Source organism: Crocuta crocuta, unplaced genomic scaffold, assembly GCF_008692635.1.
Source record: "Crocuta crocuta isolate KB4526 unplaced genomic scaffold, BGI_CrCroc_1.0 scaffold337, whole genome shotgun sequence".
Taxonomy (NCBI): domain Eukaryota; kingdom Metazoa; phylum Chordata; class Mammalia; order Carnivora; family Hyaenidae; genus Crocuta; species Crocuta crocuta.
In genome coordinates this window covers 4995128-5021813 of record NW_027528873.1, presented here as the reverse complement: position 1 = coordinate 5021813, position 26686 = coordinate 4995128, and the positions used below count along the sequence as shown (strand labels likewise).

The 26686-nt window shown below is 35.5% G+C and overlaps 1 protein-coding gene across 1 annotated transcript in view; it reads right to left on the bottom strand.

Annotated features, from left to right (window-relative positions):
- Nucleotides 1–2406: 2406 nt before the first annotated feature.
- Nucleotides 2407–26686, bottom strand: part of TRPC1 (transient receptor potential cation channel subfamily C member 1) — a 59988-nt gene continuing 35708 nt past the window's right edge. The window contains exons 6-12 of the mRNA XM_077756660.1: nucleotides 24232–24568; nucleotides 22581–22720; nucleotides 20750–20893; nucleotides 7423–7598; nucleotides 5194–5395; nucleotides 4193–4387; nucleotides 2407–3215 (exon numbers count right to left, since the gene is read on the bottom strand). Coding sequence (XP_077612786.1) covers nucleotides 2988–3215; nucleotides 4193–4387; nucleotides 5194–5395; nucleotides 7423–7598; nucleotides 20750–20893; nucleotides 22581–22720; nucleotides 24232–24568 — 1422 coding nt within the window. The 3' untranslated portion in view covers nucleotides 2407–2987. The remainder of the gene's footprint in view (nucleotides 3216–4192; nucleotides 4388–5193; nucleotides 5396–7422; nucleotides 7599–20749; nucleotides 20894–22580; nucleotides 22721–24231; nucleotides 24569–26686) is intronic.

Here is a 26686-nt window from a genome sequence, read left to right as displayed (position 1 = left end):
CCTCCTCCACTCGCATTTTGTCTCTCTCAAAAATAAACACTAAATTTTTAAAAAAATTCTCTCTTTTTGAGTGTACTTTTGATTATGTAGTCAGTCTTCTCCTCCCACCAGATCTTAATAACCAGTGATCCGATTTGGGTTGCCATAGTTTTATCTTTTTCTAGAAGGTCATGTGAATGGAATCATACAGTATGTAACCTTTTCCTCACTTAGCATAATACTTTTAAGACTCATCTATGTCATGGCATATATATTGGTAGTTTGTTCCTGTGTCAACTTGGCTAGGCCTTAAGTTAGGGTAAGTTTATTTAAGTTTATTGATTTGAGTGGGGGTAGAAGGGACAGGGAGAGAGAGAAAATCCCAAGCAGGCTCTGTGCTGACAGCACATGGAGCTCGATTTCNCCCGCCAAGCCACATTTTAGAGTAAAATCTGGAGGGCAGAAGTGAAGCAGCACTGATATCATTTTTTATGCAGGCACTTTTGTAGCTCAAACGTGGGGTAACTTACCTGCTGGCTCAACTTCTGGGGATGGGGCAGCAGTCTGGTCTACATTGTCCTACCTTTCCTTGGATCTTCCTTCAGCTTCTTTGAATCCTGGGCCAACTGTGTGTTTAGCAACCTGGCAAAAGGCAACTTTTCACACAGGATATCCACATCACCAAACTTGGAGGCAGTAAGAAGTGACACAGGTCTCAGTCCTCACGGGTTCCAATTTGTCCTGGTTTCTTCCACGTTACATCTATCTTCCCTTCCCAACTGCCTACTGTGTGAACTCTAAGCTCTAGCATTAGATGCAAACAGCAGCCTCACAGCGACCGCTTAACCAATTCCAATGTGTAACGGCAAATCCCTGTAAATAAATCACTATGCCTGCAATATCCTGGGAGTTCTGCTTCTCTGACTGAACGCTGATACAATTCTTTCGTATTACTGAGTAAATAAATACCCACCGTACGGATGTACGCCGTGTTTATCCATTCACCAGCAGATGAACATTTGGTTGTTTTCAGTGATCCAGTTTGGGATCATGAATAAAGCTGCTATAAATGTTCACAGAGGTCTTTGTGTCAACAATTATTTCAAAACATGGTATTTATAAATATAAGAAATAGCTAAAAGAGTTCAATATGTTTGCCACAGGAGGTGGAAAGGGGCACAAAGGGGTCTGATGCTGATGTTTCACATTTTAGACCTTTCTTACCATGATTTAAAAAAAAAAACCACACTGAACTGTACACTTCCAAAAGTGAATTTTATGCTATGTGAATTATATTTCAATAAAAGTATAAAACATGATAATACAATAAATAGACCCCACCAACTTATAATCTAATATCATTTTATTTACCTTTTTTCTTACAATATGCTGTCATCCAAAATATACCTCATAAATAATTCATGCATACAGTAGGCACTCTGTAAATATTTTGATTAATAATTAGGTATTTTTTTTAGAATGACTAAAAATCCTGATGTAAAATCCCAACTGGGAAGTGCATAATCCCATTGTAGACAAAATATATAATTTTACAATAAACATTTTTATAAGAATTTGCCCCAAAGAGGGAACACTTACAATTTGGAAATTAAAAAATAAAAAGTAAAAAGCAAGATGAAGCATAATACTATTTAGACAATGACCCCTGGATCAGTGGGGCTTACAGACCTAGGGTTACCTGCACCCCATGGCCTTAACACCATCTGAAATTCAGTTAAGAAGATAATTAGATGCCTAAAAACCTCTTAACTGGAAATGCTGCACGAAAATATAAGCGATAGCCTGTTGAACTTTTTAAAAATACATCCCTTACATAAATGCAGGAAAAAAAATTTAAATACATATCTTATTCTCCAATTAAAAAAAAAATCAAGGCTTTTATCTTAAGCAGCATGAGTGATCCACAAATAACCGAGAAGTCACTTTTATAGAAGCTATGCTAAATTCTGCGGAAAACACTTTGGAAGATTAGTTCAAGAACCTTAGTTCAAATATAAAATAAATCCTCACATTGAAGGGTCTTCCAATTTACAACAACAAAACCGGCTGTGACCACATATGATAAAGTAACTACTAAATCCTTATTTTGGGTTTAGCTTTATAACTATGAACAGTCACTCCAACTTGAAAAATGAAAAAAACTGTAGCACTATTATGATACATAAAAATTAAAAGCTACCAAATGCCTAGCCTTAGTGAAATAACTGTGCAAACCTATAAACATACTCAAATACTCTACTGCTATAAAATGAAACATCTACTGACTAGATCTTTCAAAAACTATAANACTATACCAATACATGGAATGTATATATAAAATACTATTAAGTGAAAAAAACAAAATAAAAAATATAAAGTGAATACAACCATGTAAAAGTAAATATATTACAATAACAAAAACTGAAGTGAATTAAAATTTATAGAGACATAAACAGATTCAAACATCCATTAGGGGTTTTTCTTTGTTACTTAAGATAACAAAATAAAAAAAATACACTTATTTTAGATAAAACTATATTTCTAAACAATAAATACTGAACTAATGTGAACTCCTAAAACAGAGATTTTAAAAAACACCACTTAACTATATTTCAAGTGTATCCTATGGATGGAAACCAGCCCACATTTGCTGATCTTCACTTTACAAAACCTTCTGGCAATGTGTACAATTATAACTGCCCTTCTTAAACATAAAAAGAAAAGAATTTAAAGCACTGTTCAACTAAGAAAACCAAGCAGCATGCTAACAAAATCTACTTAATCTGTTTTGCTCCTGCAAAAATCTACTAATAGAGGGTTTTATAAAACTAATCATATATACATATTTTACATAATATATTTATGCTATAAATATGTTAAAGAATGGCTTTTACATAATTCTTCATTTTAATTTCAAGATATATCTCACTGATTTAATTGCAAATTATGCAAATGCAATCTTTCAGATTTATTACTGAAAATTATTCTCTACATGGTTTAGAAAATGGTTAATTTCTTGGGTAAAACATAGCATATTTAGAAGTCCGAAAGCCAAGTAAATCTCTTATTTCATTTCGGAATTTTGACAGATCTTGGCGTAGTTCATTTAGATTTTCCACGGTTGCCTGATCTGTACTTTGCATCTTCTGTCTCATGGACGTCAAGTAACGATGCACTAGGCAGCACATCACTTTTTGGTAGTTTTCATCTCTCTTTTGTTTCAAATTTCTCCATTCCTTCAAAACAAGCAATTATATGATACTAACAATTAATTAAACAATATTTAAATGAGGTACATTTAAAAAAATTTTCATAGATACTAACACATGCGTTATTAGGCTCTACTTTTGGCACTATGTGTCACAAAATAATCAACACTTGTTTAAAACAAATACAGCCTGCCTATTTGTTTTATTATTCATCCACAGGCTTATCTTGATTTAAAAATATTCTTAGGAATCCTCAATTTATACGAAGGATTAGCAAACTACAACCCACAGGACTAGTATGTCCTGTTTCCTATGTTTTAATGGCCTGTGAGCTAAGAATGGTTTTTACAGATGAGTATTTATAATTAATTTGATGATAGGGAACACTGATTTTGAATCCCAATTAAACAAAATGTCATCCCCCCAAATGGAATTTCATTCTTTTCATTAGTAAATCTGTATTACAAAAAACTATTAAATTATTATTCAATTAGTGTTACATTTTAAATTTATCAGTAAAAATTCTGTGGAAATTTGTGTTCTTTCTTGTTATATTACTTATGATAGTCATACATTTGATTTTGTCCTAGCTTGCAAAGTCCAAAATACTTACTAACAAAGCCCTTAAAGAAAAAGTTTGCAAACCTCTGGCTTATAGCAACATGAACTGAATTATTCATTTAATGAATAACTTTCAATAAAAACTAGAAAAATATGAGATGGCTCTAGTAGTCAATCTTTAACTGTGCTGATAGAATTGGCATTCTAAACATTTCCCATGTTTTAAAAGTTGAGACAAAGATTTCATGAAAAAAATCACAGGTCTATCTCTCATGTACTGAATTCTTACTTTATGTTAGATACTATGCCATTCATTAGGGATATATGAGTTAAAAAAAAAAAAAATCAGTCCCAGCCCTTAAGGAACCTGCATATTTATGCTCTAGGATGCATCTGCAATTAGGAATTGTTAAAATTTCCAAGTTACAATTTTAATTTCTTACCTTTAAACTGTTTTGCCGTTTAACCTTGCCTTTTGATGTATGAGAGCAAATCCACTTACTGAGGCTACTAATCATATAGCAAATAGTCTTTGGTGAAGGAATGATGTTGAAAGGTGGAGGTAACGTACATTTGTCATCAAAGTAGCTAAGCCACAACTTTGCTCGGGCAAACTTCCATTCTTTGTCTTCATGATTCTGTAAGAGCCAAATGAAAAAGCAACATAGAACGTGCACACACACACACACACACACACACACACACGGGGTAGGGAAGGGCAGAAGGAGAGAGAGGTGGGGAGGGGGCTATCATTTTAAACTGTCCAAATGTTTGATGTCCAAATGTTTACACAGCGTGTAGGTAAAAATTTGGTTCAAGAGTTGTCGTTAATATATATTACTTACATTTAAAAAATCTATACTTAGGGGTGCCCGGGAGGCTCAGTCAGTTGAGTGTCCAACTTCGGCTCATGTCATGATCTCGTGGTTCATGAGTTCGAGCTCCACATCAGGCTCTGTGCTTACAGCTCAGAGCCAGGAGCCTGCTTCAGATTCTGTGTCTCCTTCTCTCTCTGCTCCTCCCTGCCCCCACCCTCTCTCAAAATTAAATAAAAACATTAAAAAAAAATTTTAAATCTATATTTAATTTTAGAATAATACTAATTCTTAATTCTTAAAATCTTTGATTGCCTTATCTACTACATATATTTGGTACGATCTGAAAGAATATAAAGTTTTTTTGTTTTTTGTTTTTTTAAAATTTTTTTTTTATTTCTAGGAGAGAGAGAGAGAGACAGCGTGAGCTGGGGAGGGTCAGAGAGAGAGGGAGACACAGACTCTGAAATAGGCTCCAGGCTCTGAGCTGACAGTGAGCACAGAGCCCAACGCAGGGCTCGCACCCACGAACCGCGAGATCATGACCTAAGTGAAAAGTTGGACACTTAACCGACTAAGCCACCCAGGCGCCCCAAGAATATAAAGTTTTTAAAAGAATGAATACTTACTGCTATCAACTGGAAGCTTTTATGAAGCATTGCTACCAGCAGCTTGGTCAGTACGATCACAACCACGACGTTGTATGTGCCAACAATAACAGCTCCGACAAAGGACTGCAATTCTTCCCCATAACTAAATCTCGTGACAAAGATTGCCACATGTGCTAAGGAGAAAATATACCAGAACAAAGCAAAGCAAGTGCCAATGAACCTGTAAAGACAATTACATTTCTGTTTAAAAGGAAATTAAATAACTTAATTAACAAAAGTGAAGAATTCATTTATATCAACATTCCATAAATAAAACATTGATAATCCAAGCAAGAATAACATTATAATATGAATGAGACTGAACACAACAGTTACATATGCCTTAGATTAAACAAAGAAATACACTCAAATGGATAAATTATTTCATTTAACCTCCTACTGCTTTTCTATCTATTCTCAACAAAGCAGCCTCTCAGATTCCTATGAATGCCTAATTAGATGCTGCCACTCTGCTCAAAAACTTCCAATGGCTCTCAACCTCAATAGCCCAAAGTCCTTACAAAGATCACAGATCAACAGGGTTCTACATGATCCCCATTACCTTTCAGACCCCATCTCCTACACCTTTCCCTCAGATTCACTACATTTCATCCACACTGACCTCCTGGCTTTTCCCTGAACAGCCAGACACACTCCCAACTCAGGGCATTTGCCTTTGCCATTCCCTCTATTGGCTAATGCTCTTCCTCCAACTCTTCTTCATGGCTTGATCTTTCATCAACTTAATATCTTAACATGACTGTCATCTCTTGTGAGGCCTTCCCCAGTCTCCTATTTAAAACTGCAACCTCTCACACATACATCCTCCCTGGCCAAGTTTTGTCTCATTGGTCTCTTTTATTGTGTAATATAGTATGTATTTTATTTCTCTTTTTGCTGACTATATCACCTCCCTAGACTGTAACCTCTGTGAGGTAGTTTTGCTCACTGGTACTTCATTCACTCAGCACTTCGAACAGTGTCTGTTATATAGAAGGTGTTAAATAAATATTATTATTCATTTAATCTTAAATAAGTTGACATCCAGGGGCGCCTGGGTGGCTTAGTCGGTTAAGCGTCCGACTTTCACTTAGGTCATGATCTCGCGGTTCGTGGGTTCGAGCCCCGCGTCGGGCTCTGTGCTGACTGCCAGCTCAGAGCCTGGAGCCTGTTTCAGAGTCTGTGACTCCCTCTCTCTCTGACCCTCCCCTGCTCATGCTCTCTCTCTCTCTCTCTCCTAGAAATAAATAAAACATTAAAAAAATTAAAAAAAAAATAAGTTGACATCCAAATATCTAAATAGTTGGTACGTAACAGAAATACAACAAATGCATAGTTCCACACCCCTTCTCCATTGTGTTNATTTCTGCTCTAATTTTTACTATTTCTCTTCTTCTACTGGGTTTAGGGCATTCTTGTTGCTCTGCCTCTAGTTCCTTTGGGTGAGCTGTTAGATTTTGGACTTGCGCTTTTTCTAATCTCTTGAAATAGGCCTGGAGAGCTGGTTGTTTAATTTCTTATGATAGAGTAAATGAGAGAAAAAAATTGTTGATGAAGCTCTAATGATTCTCAATTCTAGTGACCTCCTACTAAGTGTTGAAAATGTGAGAGATGGTTTTGCCTGTAACAATAATGGATAGTTGCTACTGACATTTAATGTGAAGAGTATGGGGCACCTGGATGGTTCAGTCGGTAGAGCGTCCAACTTTGGCTCAGGTCATGATCCCATGGTTTGTGAGTTCGAGCCCCAAGTCGGGCTCTGTGCTGACAGCTCAGACCCTGGAGCCTACTGAGGATTTTGTATTTCCCTCTCTCTCTGTCCCTCCCCAGTTCATGCTCTGTCTCTGTCTGTCAAAAATAAACATTAAAAAATTTTTTAATAAAAAAATATGTGAAGGGCAGAGATGTTGAACATCTTGCAATACATAAGACTGACATAAAACTGTCCTGCCCCAAATCCTAACAGTGTACAAAATGCCAAGAATTCTTCTGTTAAGACAAGCAGCAGGGGAAACAATGTAGTTTTTGGGCCTACTAATTACTTAAGATTCTACTTATGTAAAGATAAATATCAAATGATTAATGAAAAGCGTCTTTTATTAAAAAGGAATGTCTTAAAGAAAATTTGAAGTTCTATTTCTATAGATACTAATTCATATATGATACAACTGAAAGAATATTTGAGTAAAAATTTTAAAAGACACTCACGAATGGAAGGTATCATTGCTTTGCTGTTCACAGAAGATGCCCACACAGTCTTTCTGTTCTTTTGGGGTATAGCCTTTATCATACAGTTGTGTCAGTCCAATTGTGAAAGAAAACAAAACAAGAAGGAACATCCCAAGAAATTTTCCAAAATCTTGTAACATCTGTCCCATTGAAATCTGTGGAATATATTATAAAGGTGTTGATTAAAATTATCAGGAAAACAAAATATTAAGGATTAAATGACCAGACAATAAAAGTAAAACAAACATGATTCTTTTTATTCCATATGGTTAGGATAGTTCCGTATTTTTAAAACATCAAAAGTCTCACTGCCCAACAAAAAGTCATTCTAGGGGTGCCTGTGTGGCTCAGTTGGTTAAGCGACTGACTTGATCTCAGCTCAGGCCTTGATGTCAGGGGTGTGAGTTCAAGCCCCATGCTGGGCTCTGTGCTAGGCAAGAAGCCTACTTTAAAAAAAAAAAAAAAAAAGGCAGGTTGCCTGGGTGGCTAAGTCGGTTAAGCATCTGACTTTGGCTCAGATCATAATCTCACGATTTGCAGGTTTGAGCCCCACCTTGAGCTCTGTGCTGACAGCTCAAAGCCTGGAGCCTTCTGTGTCTCCCTCTCTCTCTCTCAAAAATAAACAAACATTAAAAAAAAAAAAAGCCATTCTAATCATGCTAGCACTGTGAGTGTTGAATGGCACATTTCTTGAATCTGGGCCAGGTCTGCAGAGGACATTGCTACGAAGAAGTTAGAGGCTGAGACATGGAGATTTAAGAAAAGGCCCAATTTACAAGGAATAGAAGGAAAATTCCTTGCTCAAGCCTAAAGGGAAATAAATGCTTATATTTATGGCTTCTTAAAGTTTACAACTATAAAATATGACATAAAGTTTTTCATTTGTTTTTTGTGACCAATTCTTAAAAGACAGCATTTCCTCCTCTAGGACTGCCCTAATCTTTTTTTTTGCCAAGGTGGTCAATTTTGTTTAATTTTAGGTCAACTGTAAGAAAGTATCATTTGTGCAAACCAGATAAATAGGTCTAGTATTAACATGAATGCCTATAAAATATTCTATAAAATATTATAAATAAAATGTCCATAAAATATTAAGTCAAAAAAGCAGGGTATAGTATAGTATTATAACAACTCCCATTTCTATTTCCTTAAAGTATAAATCAGATATATATTTTTGTATAGATAGGATTTAATGTGCACAGTAAATTTCTTGAAGTGTATACAAGAGACTGTTAACAGTGCTTATATATGGAAGGTAGGACTTAGGGTTGGAAGGCAGATTTTCTTCCTTTGAATTTTCTTTACTGTATGCATTTTTTACTTTTTTTTGCATTTACTACTTACAAGATACAAAAAATATTGTTTAAAATAATCCTTCCTCAAAATTTACCAGGTCAATTTTATACAGTTAATAAAATCCAGCTTCAAATAAAATTTCTAATTGCTTCAAACCTACCAAAATAACATATGCGACTTACCACTGATACAAAATGATAGTGACAAGCAAGTGGCCAAGCCTCTCTAACCCAATGAAGTGAGCCAGTGAATTAAGTAAAAGAGGTGTGCTAAAATATTTTAGGCACACCACAACTTTGAAGCCTGGACTCCACAAGAATAAAGAGGCCTAATATGCACGGCTTGCGTATTTGACTAGGCCATGTAGTACTTTTTGAAGTCTTGTGCTTTTCTCACTTCCTAGTGCAAAACTTTGAGAGAAGAAATAGGGAGCTTTTAGACCCAGCAAGCTTTATATGTGTGAGAAACTGAAGAAATACATTTCCCTCTTAATCGATAGCTTTCTATCAAATCCTCTTGGAAAAGAAATCATTTATTGAGACTGTGAGTGCTTAGATAAAGTCATGCCATGTTACTACAGAATTTAATAAGTTACCACAGTAAGAATGCAGTAACTTCTTTAGATAATGATGGAAAGAAGAAAACCTAGACACTGTAAGTAAACTTATAGTTAAATAGGGTTTCCCAAGAGTGACCATGTATGATGTAATAATTTTAATTTAAAAAATTAGTCTAAAGTAGAAGACTTAATTTAACATCACTGTTTTAAAAAAATAAGTATAATTCAATTTCAATATCAAGATGAACAATATTTAGGAAAACCCCCCCCACAAACTTCAAGACTTAATCTTTAGAAGCATGTTAGTACTTATATAAGATGGAAGAACTGAAAGTGGCTACAGTGGATATCACTGGAGTGAACATTAGCTGAAAGAACACACTAACCAAACATTCATGTGAAAGACAAACATTTAAAACACTAAATTTACTCGCTTCACTGTGCTCGGAGTCACCTCGTGCCTCCTTTGACTGGAACTGCCAGGTGAGACATACGGAATTTCAGGATCAGTGAAGAGCTTCAGAAAACAGAAGATGTGTTATTTCTAGACGTAAGACTGGTTCAGGATGTGGGACTTTGTACAAGGCAATTCCTGTCTGTGGTTTGGTTTCTGGATTCGTGGAACCAGAAATTTGTGGAACCAGATCTCCAAGGACTATTTTTGCTTCAAGAATAGGTGACTTCAGGAGTAGGGTTACCTCAAGAAACAAGCCAAAGTACACATGGTAGAGAGTCCCAAATATCACTACAAGTAGGGAAATAAAGTCTCAACAAGAGAGACGAAGAGATACCATTCAAAGAACACTTCCTGAATGGACAGGCCCTGGACAAAGAGCCTTCTTTAATACAGCAGTACTCACAGGTGCAGAGTGCATAACAAGCTTTTAAAACTAACAAGAGACAGCTAGCCAAAATGATGAAATGAAAGAACTCTCCTCTAAAGAAATTCCAGGAAGAAATGACAGCTAAAGAACTGCTCAAAACAGATATAAGCAACATAAATGAACAAGAATTTAGAACAACAGTCATAAAATTAACCACTGGTCTTGAAAAACGCATGGAAGACATCAGAGAAACTATTGCTACAAAGACTATGGAGCTTAAAAATAGGTGTGATGAATTAAAAAATGCTATAAATGAGATGCATAATAAAATGAAGGCATCCAATGCATGGATTGAAGAGACAGAGAGGAGAATAGGTGAATTAGAAGACACAATTATAGAAAATGACGAAGCAGAGAAAAAGAGAGATAAACTGATCCAGGAACACGAAAGGAAAGTTCGAGACCTGAGTGATACAATCAAACGGAACAATATCCTTGTCATAGGAATTCCGGAAGAGAAAGAAAAGAGAGAAAGTCACTGAAGGAGTCCTTGAACAAATTATAGCACAGAACTTCCCCAATCTGGGAAAGGAAACAGACAGTGAAATCCAAGAGGCACAGAGTACTCCCCTCAGACGTAACTTGAATCGATCTTCTGCATGACATATCATAGTGAAACTGGCAAAATATAAGGACAAAGAGAGAATTCTGAAAGCAGCTAGGGAGAAAAGGGCCTAATATACAAAGGGAAACCTATCAGAGAGGTGACAGACCTATCTACTGAAACTTGGCAGGCCAGAAAGGAATGACAGGAAATCTTCGATGTGATGAACAGAAGAAATATAGAGCCAAGAATCCTCTATCCAGTAAGCCTGTCATTCAGAAAAGGAGAGATAAAAGTCTTCCCAAATAAACAAAAACTGAAAGAATTCGTCACCACTAAACCAGCCCTACAAGAAATCCTGAGGGAGACTCTATGAGGGAAATGTTGCAAGGAACACAAAGTACCAGAGACACCACCACAAGCATGAATCCTACAGAGAATGCCATGACTCTAAACCCATATATTTCAATAATAACCCTGAAGGTAAATGGACTCAATGCCCGAATCAAAAGACACAGGGTAGCAGAATGGATAAAAAAAACAAAATCCATCTATTTGCTGTCTATAAGAAACTCATTTTAGACCTGAGGACACCTTCAAATTGAAAGTAAGGGGATGGAGAAATATCTATCATGCTACTGGAAGTCAAAAGAAAGCTGGAGTAACTATACTTATATCAGACAAACTGGACTTTAAAGTAAAGGCAGTAACAAGGGATGAAGAAGGGCATTACATAATTATTACAGGGTCTATCCATCAGGAAGAGCTAACAATTATAAATGTCTATGCACTGAATACAGGAGCACCCAAATACATAAAATAATTAATCAAAAACAGAAACAATCTTATGGATAAGAATGTGCTAATAGCAGGGGACTTGAAGACTCCACTTACACCAATGGATAGATCAACCAGACAGAAAATCACTAAAAAACAAAAGACTTGAATGACACATTGGACCAGATGGATTTGACAGCTATATTTAGAACTGTACATCCTGAGGCCAAGGAATTCACTTTCTTCTCAAGTGCGCATGGCACATTCTCCAAGATAGATCACATACTGGGACACAAAGCAGCCCTCAATAAATATAAAAGAACTGAGATCATACCATGCACACTTTCAGATCACAATGCTATGAAATTTGAAATCAACCACAGGAAGAAGTTTGGAAAACCTCCAAAAACATGGAGGTTAAAGAACACCCTACTAATGAACGAATGGGTCAACCAGGCAATTAGAGAAGAAATTAAAAAATATATAAAAACAAGTGAAAATGAAAACACAATTCAAACTCTATGGGATGCAGCAAAGGCAGTCCTAAGAGGAAAGCACAGTGCACTCCAGGCCTATTTCAAGAAATTAGAAAAAGTGCAAATACAAAATATAACAGCTCGCCTAAGGGAACTAGAGGGACAGCAACAAGAGCACCCCAAACCCAGTAGAAGAGAAATAATAAATATCAGGGCAGAAATAAACAATATACACATCTTTCTTAATAATCAGAAAAATGGAAATTAAGGCAAACTACTACTTAGTACCAAATGCTATTGATGTGTGCTTTTATACTGATTGTAAGACCAAAAATTAACATATCATTTTATAGAGAAACAGAAATACTGAAGCACTATAGCACCTTCTGATATGTAGAGAATTGAAAATTTCTGCAACTAGATATTTAAAAAATCTTTTTTAACATTTATATTAGAGAAAGACAGACAGACAGATAAAGCACAAGTTGCAGAGGGGCAGAGAGAGGGGGAGACACAGAATCTGAAGCAGGCTCCAGGCTCTGAGCTGTCAGCACAGAGTCCGAAATAGAGCTCAGAGCATGTCGTGGGGCTCAAATTCATGAACCAGGAGATCATGACCTAAGCCAAAGTCAGTTGCTTAATCAACTGAGCCACCCAGGTGAGCTTACTGGAGATGGAAATAACTTTAAAAAGGCAAAAAAACCTACATACAGAGTACTGTGTAAAACTGCAAAAACATGCCAGTGTCTGATAGGGCAAACACTCGTATCGTTAGGGTTCGTATCATGTGTTAAATCATAAAACTTGCTGACAAAAGAAAGCAATTGATAATGACAACTTCCAATCATTCTTCCAAATCTTCTTCCAGGAAAAAACCATAATTACCCGTCTAAAAGTTCTATCTGATCAAGCTATTCTCTCAAAACCTCCTTTGCATGTATGATAATATTCAAATTCCAGGCACAGAGGCCTTCAGAATCCAGCCCAGTCTATTTTTTCAGTCTCATCTTCCCAACTGCCACCCAGTGTCCAAATACAAAAGACATCCTGTTTTCTCTAAGCAGGCCATGCTTGTATGACGACTCCATGTTTCTGTATATGTAAACTGTTCTTTGCCAGGAAAGCTTTTCATCCCTTCAAGGCCCAGATCAAACGTCATCTTTTCTAAGAAGCTTTCCTGATTCTCTCCAAGCACCCCTCAGTTATGCTCTAAACACACTTTGTTCATAATCTCTAAAATTGTATTTTTCACTTTTTACCAATATTTATGTTTGTTTCTTCTGGCAGGCTTTAAGAGCAGGTACAATATCAATAAGCTCCAGAGCCCAGCATATTAGTTAAAATGTTAACACATAACTACTTTTTATATGCCTTATTATATAACTGTTTACCATTTTCCAAGAAGTATTATGTATTTTTATTTATCCTGCAGGATTGAAAGGGCTAGTATTATGTCTCTTTTTCCAAGTGACAAACTGAAGCTCAGAGAGATTTAGTGAATTGTTCAAGGTAAAAGAACTAATAGATGGCAGAGGTAGAATTCAATTCTTGCTTCTAACTCCTTGCAAGAGCTTTTCTGAAACATCACTTTGTGGTTTTTATCTTAGCTCTCTCTTTAAAAATTTGGGGCTGTGCCGCTCGAAAAATAGTGTGGAGGTTCCTCAAAAAAATTAAAAATAGAACTACCCTATGACCCAGCAATAGCACTACTAGGAATTTATCCAAGGGATACAGGAGTTCTGATTCATAGGTGCACATGTACCCCAAAGTTTACAGCAGCATTTTCAACAATAGCCAAAGTACAGAAAGAGCCTAAATGTCCATCAACTGATAAATGGATAAAGAAGATATGGTTTATATATACAATAGAATGCTATTTGGCAATGAGAAAGAATGAAATCATGCCATTGGCAGCAAAACTGATGGAACTGGAAGGTATTACACTGATTGAAATAAGTCAGTCAGAGAAGGACAGATATCATGTTTTCACTCATGTGGATATTGAGAAACTTAACAGAAGACCATGGGGGAAGGGAAGGGGAAAAATAATTACAAATAGAGAGGGACAGAGGCAAACCATAAGAGACTCTTAAATACAGAGAACAAACTGAAGGTTGATGGGGGTTAGGGGGTGAGGAAAATGGGCCATGGGCATTGAGGAGGGCACTTGTTGGGATGAGCACTGGGTGTTGTATGTAAGCGATGAACCGTGGGAATCTACCCCAAAAACTAAGAGCACACTTTATATATTGTATGTTAGCCAACTTTACAAAAAATTATATTTTTAAAAAATTGGGGGCTGTGTGTAATTTAGAAGGATTTCATTCTCATGTAATGAGCTTATTGAATTAATACATGAATAAGTATACAAACAAGATGTAATTGTTAAATAATACCTCACACCAAATCTTTTTTTCTAACAAGTGTGAGCTGGGCCTTAGTTTCCTGACTTATTAAAGGGACCATCATATGCTACATCAAACTCACTCATCTACATGCTACTAAAATTTTGCCAGACTTTATCTCAATCTATTTATTTAATCAGTATCTCTGAGGGCAGGACTTAGAGATATAGATTTTATGTGCTACCCTGGTGATTCTGAGCCTCACCAATTTGGGAACTCTTAGACTCATGACCTCTAAGCTTCCCTCTAACTGGAACATTTATGCGTCTTAAAAGAATAACGTCCATCCCCAGTATACCCTAAAATGCAAGGCACTTTGAAATGAAACTACCTTTTACTCATTGCAAATGACAACAATATGCCATTTATGTTATACAGAACACCAAATTAAATCTATTAATTATCCAGTAAAGTCAAATAATTCACTATGAATAAAGTATGCATTTATGTGTCAGAAGCTACATTTATTCTCCAAGTGTCCTTGTATTATTTTTCAGATTTTCCACAGTTAACTATAAAGGGAATGAAGAAATGGATCTAATCATTGTAAAGCTTATCATGTGTCAGGAACCCTGCTATGAGATGCATCTTATATATACTGACCCATTTAATCCTTACAACAATGACACAGAACCTGAGACTCAGAGATGAGTAACAGTAACAGTAAGTTACAGAGCAAGATTTTGAACCCAGTTGGTTGGTCCTGTCTTGTTCTGTCTGTCTAATGACCCAACTGCAAGTGCTACAGGTTGTTTCATTCATTTGAAACATGTGGATAAACCAGGAAGAATTTTTAGGATCTGTAAATTATTAAAGCCTGCCCAAAGCAGTAATGAACAATAATTAGAGTTTAATGAGGGAATCATATTACTCTGTAGCACTGAAAACAGAGAGGCAGGTTAGATTAGTGAAGATCATTAGCTCTGGAGCCAAACCACTGGGTTATTAGAATCCCAGTTCGGCTACTTACTAGCTATGTGACCTTGTGCAAGTTACTTAATATCTCTATGCCTCAGTTTCTTCCTCTTAAAATGGAAATAAAAGAGTCTGCCTCTTAGAACAACTGTGAGGATTAAATGAGGTACTAAATGTAAATAAGGATCTTAGAATAGTATCCATGGTTAGGGCTCAAATGTTAACAGTTATTACTATAATTACCACTTTATTTTTAGGTTCTATATTTATGCCTTTTTTTGTTAAGACATATAAATAACATTATTGATTTATGTGCAATCATGACTTATATTTGCTGAAGTGTATTAGCTGGTATCCTTCTTTTATAAAAGCAGAAGAGCTAACCTCAAAGAGCAGTTGGTCTGTGGATTCAGACAGACTCAGGTTCAGCTCTTGATTACCTCTTTCTAGTTTTGTGAACTACTTAACCTCTCTAAGCCTAAGTTCCCTCATTTGTAAAATGGAAATAAAAATAACAAGGGTTGCGATGAGGATGAAAGAAGGAGAAAACACTTAGCACAGTGCCTGGTACACATGAAATGTTCAACAAATGTGGTTGTTATTATTTTGAATAAGCAGCTCCAGTGACAGCTAAGATGTAGCGCAACAGCTTTATTCTTCTAACACACCAATCAGCACTTTCAATCAAGCCCATTCAATTCAGTTTATCAAACAGCAAGTGACTAATATCACAAGGCAGTGAGTAAAGTGCAAATGAAAAAATAAAGATATAGTCCCTATCCTCAAGGAATTTTTAATTTAGTAGAAACAACACCGTCTATAATTTAAGACAAGCTAAATTTTAATTGTCTTACAATTAAGAAAAGCTTTAGGAAGTGCTCATTGGAGGTTCAAAGTACCAAGTTCACTGGATGGAGTTATTCATTAGCAGGGGACCGAGAGCATACGAATGGATTTTCTAGTGGCAGGAGCTCTAAAGCTGGCACATGTTCCCTCTCCCTGGAAGCCCCTAACCCACTTCCTTTCTACTGATCTTTCAAGGCTTAATTCCAGTGTCGTCTCCTCTGGGAAGTGCCTTAACTTGAAGTGAGTGCCCTTTCTATGAGCTGTGTCTATGACAGCAATTACCACTGTAAATGTCATGCTTGCTTGTCACCCTCAGTGTACTTGAGTTCCTTAATGACATATTGGAGCTTAATCGTCTTTTGTTCCCCCCCACCCCCGATTTATTTATTTATTTACTTATTTACTTACTAAAGTAAATTCTACATTGAACATTGAACCCACAACCCCAAGATCAAAAGTCACATGCTCTTCTGACTGAGCCAGCTAGGTGCCCCAAAGCTTATTAATTTTAGTATTCTCAGTGTCTAGAATTCTTACCAGGCACTCAAAAACTGTTTCTTGAATGCAAATTTTGACAAGTGGAGGAATGGCTGGGACCTTCTAAATACGGTAATAACATAAACAATGACATGGAAACGGGATAGCATGGGACATGTGTGAGATTAGTGACTGGTCTTGGCCCAGACAGAGAAGTACTTCAGTAAGGGACAGAGATGAGTTTAGTGAGAGATGGCTACAAAGTAAGTAGGGTCAGATGTAGAAGGCCACCTTCCAGAGTCTACCTATGACATAAGTTACAAATTACATGAGCATAATCATAAAAAGTCAAGTGCTAAAATAGAGGATTCAACCACTCCTGAATATAGAACCATTTTATATATTCCACTATATGATATTACTGTGACCTTGATTTGCCTAAGACAGTTACTTGTTTAGTAATTAATAGCATCCTTTTAATTCCCCAAAGTGTTTCTAATTGGATGATAAATTATGGTCATTCTAATCAAGGGCATAATCTGTACCCCAGCCACAGGTTATATAACCAGCTATAATAAAAATCTATCAACTTCTGCAAAAATTTGGAAAGAAAAAGTGTTAGTAAATGGAGATAAATTTAACAAACAACTGCAGTAATCAGATAAAAACATTATCTGACATAGCAGGTTACATACATAAAGAAATAAAGTTGCTCTTTTGCTAAAGTAATTAATTTATTATCAATTTTCTTTTTGCATTTTACTTCTAGTTTTACACTTATAACTGGGTTACTCCATTTTAATTGAATTCCTTACTTATGATGAACAAAATGGAAAAAAAACTGTATTCCAAATTTTATACAAGAACTTTTTCTAGAATATTTTGGCAGAACTATGCAATACAAATCTGTCTTGTTAGTAAGACGACACTGGAACACAAATGCCTTTATTTGAAAATTTCTTTTAAGTAAAAGCCTGAAAATAGTAATCTACAGATTCCTATTCAAGATCAATTTTTTGCCCTCTTCCAGACTAACCAGACCGTGATTTCTTGCAGGGCAACTGAAAGTACTCATCTCCTCAGACTTTCTTGTAGCTACAAATAATCATAGGACTGAAATCCGGCCAATGAGTTTTAAGTGTAAATATGTAGTAGAGCTCCAGGGAAAATGCTCTCTTGATAAAAAGAGAAGACGGGGGGCGCCTAGGTGGCTCAGTCAGTTAAGCATCTGACTGCAGCTCCGGTCATGATCTCCTGGTTCGTGAGTTTGAGTCCCCCATCTGGCTCTGTGCTGACAGCTCAAAGCCTGGAGCCTGCTTCAGATTCTGTGTCTCCCTCTCTCTCTTTGCCCCTTCCCTATTCTCTCTCTCTCTCTCTCGAATAAACATTAAAAAAATAAAAAATAAAAAGAGAAAGACAGTTGGCCCATGTTTTCTGGCTTTTGCCCTCTGTCTTTCCCCTTCTCCCTACAGGATAAAGACTTGATATAATCTGGGGTGTGTGGGTGGCTCAGTCGGTTGAGCGGCAGACTTCAGCTAGGTCATGCTCTCACAGTTGTGGGTTCAAGCCCCGCTTCGGGCTCTGTGCTGGCAGCTCAGAGCCGGGAGCCTGTTTCAGATTCTGTGTCTCCCTCTCTCTGCCCCTTCCCGGCTTGTGCTCTGTCTCTCAAAAAATAAATAAATGTAAAAAAAAAAAATTAAAAAAAAGAAAAAAGACTTGATATAATCAGTTGGAACAGGGAGCTTGCAACCATGAGGAACAGCAGTGCTCTAAAGATTGCAGACAACCTTCTGTCTGGGAAGATTTGCTTTTACCAGACTAATTCTATTTGTATTTCCAAATCCTTCAGTTATGAGACTAGCCTATACCAGACAAAAGTTGTCTGGGATGAGAGTAAGGGGAGTTTTAAATGTAAAAAGGTGCCAAGAAACTTTCTGGGGTGATGTACACGCTCTCTATCTTGATTACGGTACTGATTAAACAACGTTACACTTTTGCAAAACTTCTTAAACTATATCATTACAATGGGCTTATTTTACTGTATGCAAAGTATATCTTACTAAAGATAATTTTATTTTATTCTATTAATTTTTTAAAAATATTTACTTATTTACTTACCTTGAGAGAGAGAGAGAGAGNAGCCGGTGGTGGGGCATAATCTCACAAACTTCAGCTCATGACCTGAGCTGAAATCAAGAGTCAGATGTTTAACTGACTAAGCCACAAGGTTCCCCAATGAAGAGAATGTTAAAAAATTGTTTGCTGAACTAAATCATAATATTTAAGCATATATTATGAGTAACCAGCAGACCTTTTTAAAAAATAAAACACAATAAATATTTGTTGGCTTTGCCTAAATCATCTGTCAGTTCTATGGCTATTGCAACAATATAAATTGTCCTGTTGGAGAAGAAAAACACAACAGTTGAAATGACAAAAACCCACTTATTCAGTATTTGTATACACATCTATACTTCTTTTGGGAAGAGATTAAGTCAGAAGATCTGACTCCATAGTTCTAAGAAAAACAGATAATTCACAGGGGCGCCTGGGTGGCTTAGTCGGTTAAGCGTCCGACTTTCGCTTAGGTCATGATCTCGCAGTTCGTGGGTTCGTGCCCCGCGTCGGGCTCTGTGCTGACTGCCAGCTCAGAGCCCGGAGCCTGTTTCAGTCTGTGACTCCCTCTCTCTCTGACCCTCCCCTGCTCATGCTGTCTCTCTCTCTCTCCTAGAAATAAATAAAACATTTAAAAAAAAACAGACAATTCACTAAGAAATAACAGCATACTTTTTCCTTTTTAACTCTCTGTAGAAATTTTAAAAAATACAGAAACTTGGTGATACATATATAAAAAAAGAAACTTAGTGATATCATCAGCTTTTACCCAAAAAAGCAAAAAAACAAAAATACAACATGCATGTAAAAATACTGTTGACTACTGACTAAAAAATTCATAGAAGATATTAGTGGCAAAATTAAATCAAAGTAACAGTCTAAACCAGTGTTTCACTTACTATTTTTTGGAGAAATACAGAGACTTGAACATACCAAATGAAAAATGAGTATCACATTAAATGTATTTATGTAATGATAGTTTGAACAAGGTTAAGTAAGTTTCTTTACCTCTTTCTTACAAGCTTTAATGTGATAATGTGCACTGTGAGTAACCAGGACTTGGTTAAGGAAATTGCACCCCAGAAAATACTGTTACAGGATGACAGCACATGCCAAATCAAACCAAGTTTTTCCTACCTATTTTTATATCTCTATTTGGAGAACATAATTATGCCTTTTATTTAAGACATCTTCCTTAAAAATGTTTTTAAAAATTTACATTTCTAATAAATTTTCACTCATCAAAACATTGAATATTGCTCAGACTCTCAGGCTCATAACTCACAAAATATGTGTAGAGCTAGTCACCTAGCAGAGTTGATCCCTGTCCTATAAAAACAATCATTATTATAATCTGTGGAGTAAATGCAACCAATTATGAGTACTTTCTTTAATGTAAAGAGACTCAGAATTTAGTCCTGGACTCTCACGAATAATCATTCCACTCTGAACAAATCACATACCATCTCAAAAGCTCAATTTTGTGAGCTATGAAGTACTATAAAGCCTAAAGCTGGACTAAATGAACTCTATGAAATTTGTTATTTCTAAATATGTCATTTTCCAACTTATTACATTTAACATTTATTAAAGTGAAAGTATTTTAGAAAGATAGCTTACAATTTTCAAAATCATCAAGTACAAATTCTTTTCATACAACACCTCCCTATGTATTATTTAAAACTTTAAATGTGAGATTCATTTTGGCAAAAAACAAGATTTTCATGTTCTTCTACTATCTGAAGTATAACTACATTTTAAACACAACTATGTCTGTGAACAGAGGGGAGAGGGACAAAAAGAGGCCATAGCTTAATAAAGTCTGAATACCTGAAAGCAAAGGATTATCATTCAGCCAGAAGCAAAGTAGATGAACATGCAGTGTCCTCTCAGTTGTTAATTATTTTCAAAAGCAAAGTTTAACATCATGAGAGAACAATGTTCTATTGGACCAACAGAAAAATATAGTAATAATGACATCTAACAAACATTCTTTAAGAAATATTATTTACCTGTAACGGACCCAATATGGAGCTTGTTGTATACATAAAAAAGAGACGAAGATAACTTAGAACATTTGCAAATGCAAAAAGCCCTTCTGCCACCAGAGTAGGATGGAATGCATCCCAGTCCTTCCGATCAGCAAAATCATGAAACTAAAGATGGGAAGAAAAAGCCAAAGATAAAGAGCTCTCTCAACTTAGGAAAATAAAACCAAGTATTCTGACTATTGATCGAAAACTATTCATGTCTATTTTAGGAGATCTCCTTTTATATTTTATAAGGTTCTCTTCTTTTAATACAAATAACATTATTTTAACTAAATAAAAGATCTCCACCTACATGAGGCAATATAACTTTATATAAGGAGGTTTTTTCAGAAATTCTTGGGTTTTAAAAAATTAAACTTTTAAAAAAAAGTCATTAAACTTTTATGAACGAAATGTTTACTAGTTTTCCTTAAATTCTACAACACAAACTTTAAATTAAGTAAAACTTTAGTATGTTTGCTCTCAGTTAGTTAGCTAAAATACTAGTTAACCTTTAAATTAGCCGTTTAACTCAGGTTTCTAGTATGAACCCAGAAGTTCTTCTCCCTTTGAATACCAAGAGAGAGAGTGCATTATTATACCCAGATATAGAGGAGCCACATATTCCAATTGTCTGGAAGAGTCCCATACCAGTTTTCCTGACATAATTATTAATGCCCTTTTATTCTCAAAGTGTCCTGGTTTGGATAAAAAGTTATAATGGGCACCTCACTTCTAGAACTAAAGATATCAAAGACACCGTTGACCCTCAACGTCTTTATTGAGCCATTTATCTATGTATGATCATTTTTTAAGTTTTCTTGATAATTTCACAAATGTGGTCATTGAAAATACCTAACAAACATGTTCCATACTACTGATCATTTAAAGGAAAGCAGTTGTTGTTGCTGTTGTTTTTAACAAAGTAAAATGATGTATAAGTTAATTAGTTTTCTTTTTCTACAGTGTGTAAATTAGTCCAAAAACAAGAAAATAATATATCTCTTAGTACCTTGACTGTGACATCTTAGAAGAATTCTAAACTTAAAGGGCTTAAACAAAGATAATTAACATAAAATCTATTACCTTTTCTGGGCTTGGAGTGGCTTACATCTTGGTAAAATTGTAAGATGTGTATAAAACTAAATTTTTCTCAAATTCTAAATTTAAAAATAGAGGTATCCAAAAATAATCACATTTACATCACTCTTTAAGCTATGGAAGATAATAATCATAATTTGGAATGTGTAAAACACTATAATTGATTCTTAAAGACAAAACTTTTTTCTAGCATGTATAAAGAGGACTAACACTAATCAATGTAAGTATCTTTGTGTTCTCACTTTAAGTATATACACATTAATGAGGTAAATGAACCTAACTTAGATATAAGGAATTGGCATTTGTATAAAGAAAATGCCTAGACAGACCTGGATTTAAATCCAGTCTTGGTTTCTTACTGTGTGGTCTTGGATAAGTTACTTAATATCTCTGAGCCTCCTTTTCCTTATTTGCAAAATGGGGATAAAGACATCTGTCTCATAGAGTCCCTGTGAGGATAAAATGAGATAAAGTATAGCAAGTAGCAACCATGGAGCCTGGCACATAATAGGTAACCAACATTTAAAGGTAATTAACATCCTTTAAACTACTGGAAGGGAGGAAACAACACACACTATTCCCTTATGATGGGACAGGTTTAAAATGAAAACACATCAGGTACAGATTTGGGCCAATGCTAACTTTGAGTTATATAGCTACATTTCCTACACAAACTTCATTTATGTCTCCAATTAACATAGCTAATAGTCACCTTGTTGTGAGCAACCACTTTGAGGGTAAAAGTTGCCAAATAAAGTGAATTCATGACAAAACTGAGTTGATTACGGGATTCTTCTAAAAAGTCTTCCAACCCTTCATACCAGAGTCTTTTAATGTCTGACCAAATCATCCCTAAAAAAAGGAAGAAAAAAAAAATCAGAGGTTATTAATTCAACAATAAGCTAAAAAAATAATTAAAACTGAAAATATTAAATACATAACAACTTGGTCAAACTACAGTCCCATCCAGAAAAAAAAAGAAGAGCTTTTTAGTAATAAGTTTTCAAAATTTGAAAGAAAAAAACCTTAAGTTTTATATGACAATATCTTTCCCAGAGAGAAATTTTAATAAATGATGTGAGACAAGCATAAGAAAAATAAATTGAACGAACACACACACACACACACACACCACACAAAGGCTCAGTTCCTGATTCTTTTTTTTCCCTCCATTATGCTCACTCCTACAGTGAGCTTATCCAGTCTAGTCTAATGGCTTTAACTACCATTTGTGGGCAGACTCCAAATTTATATCTCTAAATTCGACCTGTATTTACATAATTGATAATATCTCTAAACCCCTCTCTAAAACTCATCTCGTATACATTCTTGACTGGTCTGCATCACAAAGCGAATGTCCTAACATATCCAAGATGTGTATTATTTTTATTTTATCTGCCTAATTTTAAACCTTAATGCATAATGGATTGAATACTACTAAATATAAAAACTCTGACTGAAATCAAGTTACTTGAAGTTAACTTCCAAATAAAAATTAAAATTCCAAAACATGCAGATTATTCTTATAGCTGAAGGAAAACTAAAAGTTAAAATGATACATTAATTTTTCTCAAACTTTTATTAAACCAATAGGAACATATTGATCAACCAGTGCTTTATACCATAGAAGAGACTAAATTTTAATATCCTATTACTCTATAGCAAACAGTAAAAAGATGGGTGAGAAGTGCTGAGTTTAAAAACAAGGCTGAAGATCCAGTGGGAAATAAAGATGTCATTAAAAGATCATAAATAGGGACACTGGGTAGCTCAGTCGACTAAGTGTCTGACTTTGTCTCAGGTCATGAGCTTGTGGTTTGTTAGTATGAGCCCCAGGTTGGGTTCTGTGCTGACAGCTCAGGGCCTGGATTCTTTGTCTCCTTCTTTCTCTGTTCCTCCCCCTCTCACACTCTGTCTCTCTCAAAAATAAAGATTTGAAAAAAAAAAAAGACTATAAATGGACAATGTGATTATACCTCAACTCTCCTCCATCCCCCACAGAAAAGGGAAGAGAGTTATAAAAACCACAAAAGGTCATTTGAAATATTTATCATACAGCATAATACTCATAAAAATTTTTTTTAATGATCATGAACAATTTTAGAGACTGAGAATAAAGAATCTTTAACTTCCATGTAGTTAAGTAATAATAAATGAGATGTGCACCCTTATCATCAAGTTCAGGATCATATATTGTTAGAAAAGTGTTAGATAAGTCTTCAATGATCATGAAAGTGTTCAACTTCTTGCTCTGTAAACAGTGTAAAATTATAAACTGAACACACATGTTTATAATACCACCAAGCAAAGGAGAATTAAATGGCTTACTAAAGCAGAATCTTTTGAATAAACTTGACACTTACCAATAATCCACAGTATAAGAAGATAGTCTATTCTTTCAAGGGCTGGCCCCATTGTGTTTTTCTTATCCTCATTGTAGACAAGAGAATATAGGTTTAGTAACAGCAGGAATGTGAAATAGGATGCTCCATGAATAATAAATTTCATAAAAGGAGTGTGAATGATTCTGCCAAACTGAGATTTGGGAGCTATCAAATAACAAAGTGACAAAACTGGCCAAAAGATGCCAACTGTCAAAACAGTCATTATCTTCTTACAGGTGGGCTTACGTCGGTAACCTGACATCTGTCCAAACCAAACAGTGTTCAAGAACTGCTGGCAGTTGGACTGGGAAACAAACTGCAAATCACATATACACACACAAAAACAAAAACACAAAGGGAAAGAAAGAAAAAAAGAAAACCTGTAAATACAATCTGATAATACCATTATGTAATTGACATTCAAAGTTTTAATAATAGTTTAAAATCAATTCTATATAGTCCACATTTTTTGTTTTTCTTACATGTAATAAATGAATGTAGAGGTTCAGAGCACAGACTCTGGAGCCAGATTACCTGGATTCACATCCAGGCTCTGCCACTTAATAATTGACCTGGAGTAAGTCTTTAAACCTTTTTTTTTTTTTTTTTAAATGTTTGTTTATTTTTGAGACAGAGAGAGAGCATGAGCAGGGGAGAGGCAGAGACACAGGGGAGAGGCAGAGATGCAGGGGAGACACAGAATCTGAAGCAGGCTCCAGGCTCTGAGCTGTCAGCAAAGAGCTCAACATGGCGCTCATGGACTGTGAGATCATGCCCTGAGCCAAAGTCAGATGCTTAACCGACTGAGCCACTCAGGCCTCCCAAGTCTTTAACTTCTTTAAGCCCCAAATTTCCCATCTATTAAATGGGATAATAACAGTCTCTACTCATAAACTTGTTAGTGAGGATTAAATGTAAAGCTCTTAGAATAATTAACGCCCGATTCATAGCATGTAGCAGGTTATTAATCATTTTTACTAGCCTACTTAGCCATTTTACAAATTTTAATTTCTAGACAGTCTCATAATGTTTGTGAAATTTCAAAGTTAACAAGCACAATCCAAAGGAAAAAACTGGTCTCGAAGAGCTTATACGATTTCAATTATAAGAAACCAAGATACGAAGATAGCAAAGCAATCAAAGTCTCAAATGAGATATATTTACGCTTCATGAAAACATTGCGAATTTCTTAAAATGTGTTATGCTCTTAAATCTGCTTAAGAGTGAATTCTATTTAAGGAAAAAAAAGGAAAAATAAAGGGAAATTCTAGTTCAAGTATAGAAAGTATAGTTCAAAGTTTACAAAGGCTTCTTAGTTTACAAATTTCAGAAGCAGTATTTTCTCAATATAATGTTCATGTTGTGCAGGATAACTTCAGGATTCTGAACTCTGGACATAATAATGTGATTAGGTTTGAAATGACCAAAGCACAAGTGATCATAATGTCATTCAGATATCTAAATACCAACTGGTCGATCTTCTGATTTAAAATGATTTATCTTGAGGTAGAATATAATTTGTAAAATTATAATAAAAAAATCTGGACAGGGTTTTTCTTGTTGTTATTTACTGTGCTTATTAAGAAATTTCCTAAGGGGACCTGGGTGACTCAGTTGGTTAAACATCCAGCTTTAGTTCAGGTCATCCTCTCTCTCTCTCTTTGCCCCCCCTCCCTCCCTCTGTCTCTGTCAACAATAAACAAACATTTTTAAAAAATCTTAAAAAAAAATAAGTTTCCTAATATATTATACTTGTTTTTGGCACTGAAGTCTTACTTCATTCTCCATTCTTCTGCTCAGATTCCAGTGCTATTAGGGAATCTTAACTTGTCTCTTAAGATGAAATTCTAGGGAGAGAAACAGCTTTTCCTCCCACAAACTATCCAGTTTAGTAGCATCCCAAACTTAGTGGTTTCCCCTTTCCCCAAATATCAAAGCAATCTCAGAACTGATGGCTGTCCTTGTCATCTCTCTATATAATGATTTAGTTAAGAGTAATGTTAAATATGTAACTGGAATAACAAAATTTCAACTGGAAATGTTTTATATTTGTGGTGGTTTTAAAACATTGAAACAAATTTTTTGCTACTTCTCTCATCAAGTGGTGGATTATTAATGTTTCCTACCTTTCAACAAGGTTGTGATTGCTTTAATCAGCTGGAAGATGTGATGCTATGTGACTTCTGAGGGTAGGTTTTAAAAGGCCATGGAGCTTCCACCTTGTTTGAGGAAGATTTGCTCTTGGAGCCATTAATGGCCATATAAAGAGTCCTACTATCCTGAAGCTACCATACTGTGAGGAAGCTTAGGCTACATGTAGGCACCCTGGGCAGCTCTCAGAGGCTTCTCAGACCATCTACTCACAGTCAATCCACCATCATGTCCATGCCCCACCATAATTCTAGTAGCAAGTGCTCAGGAGGCCCACCCTGTA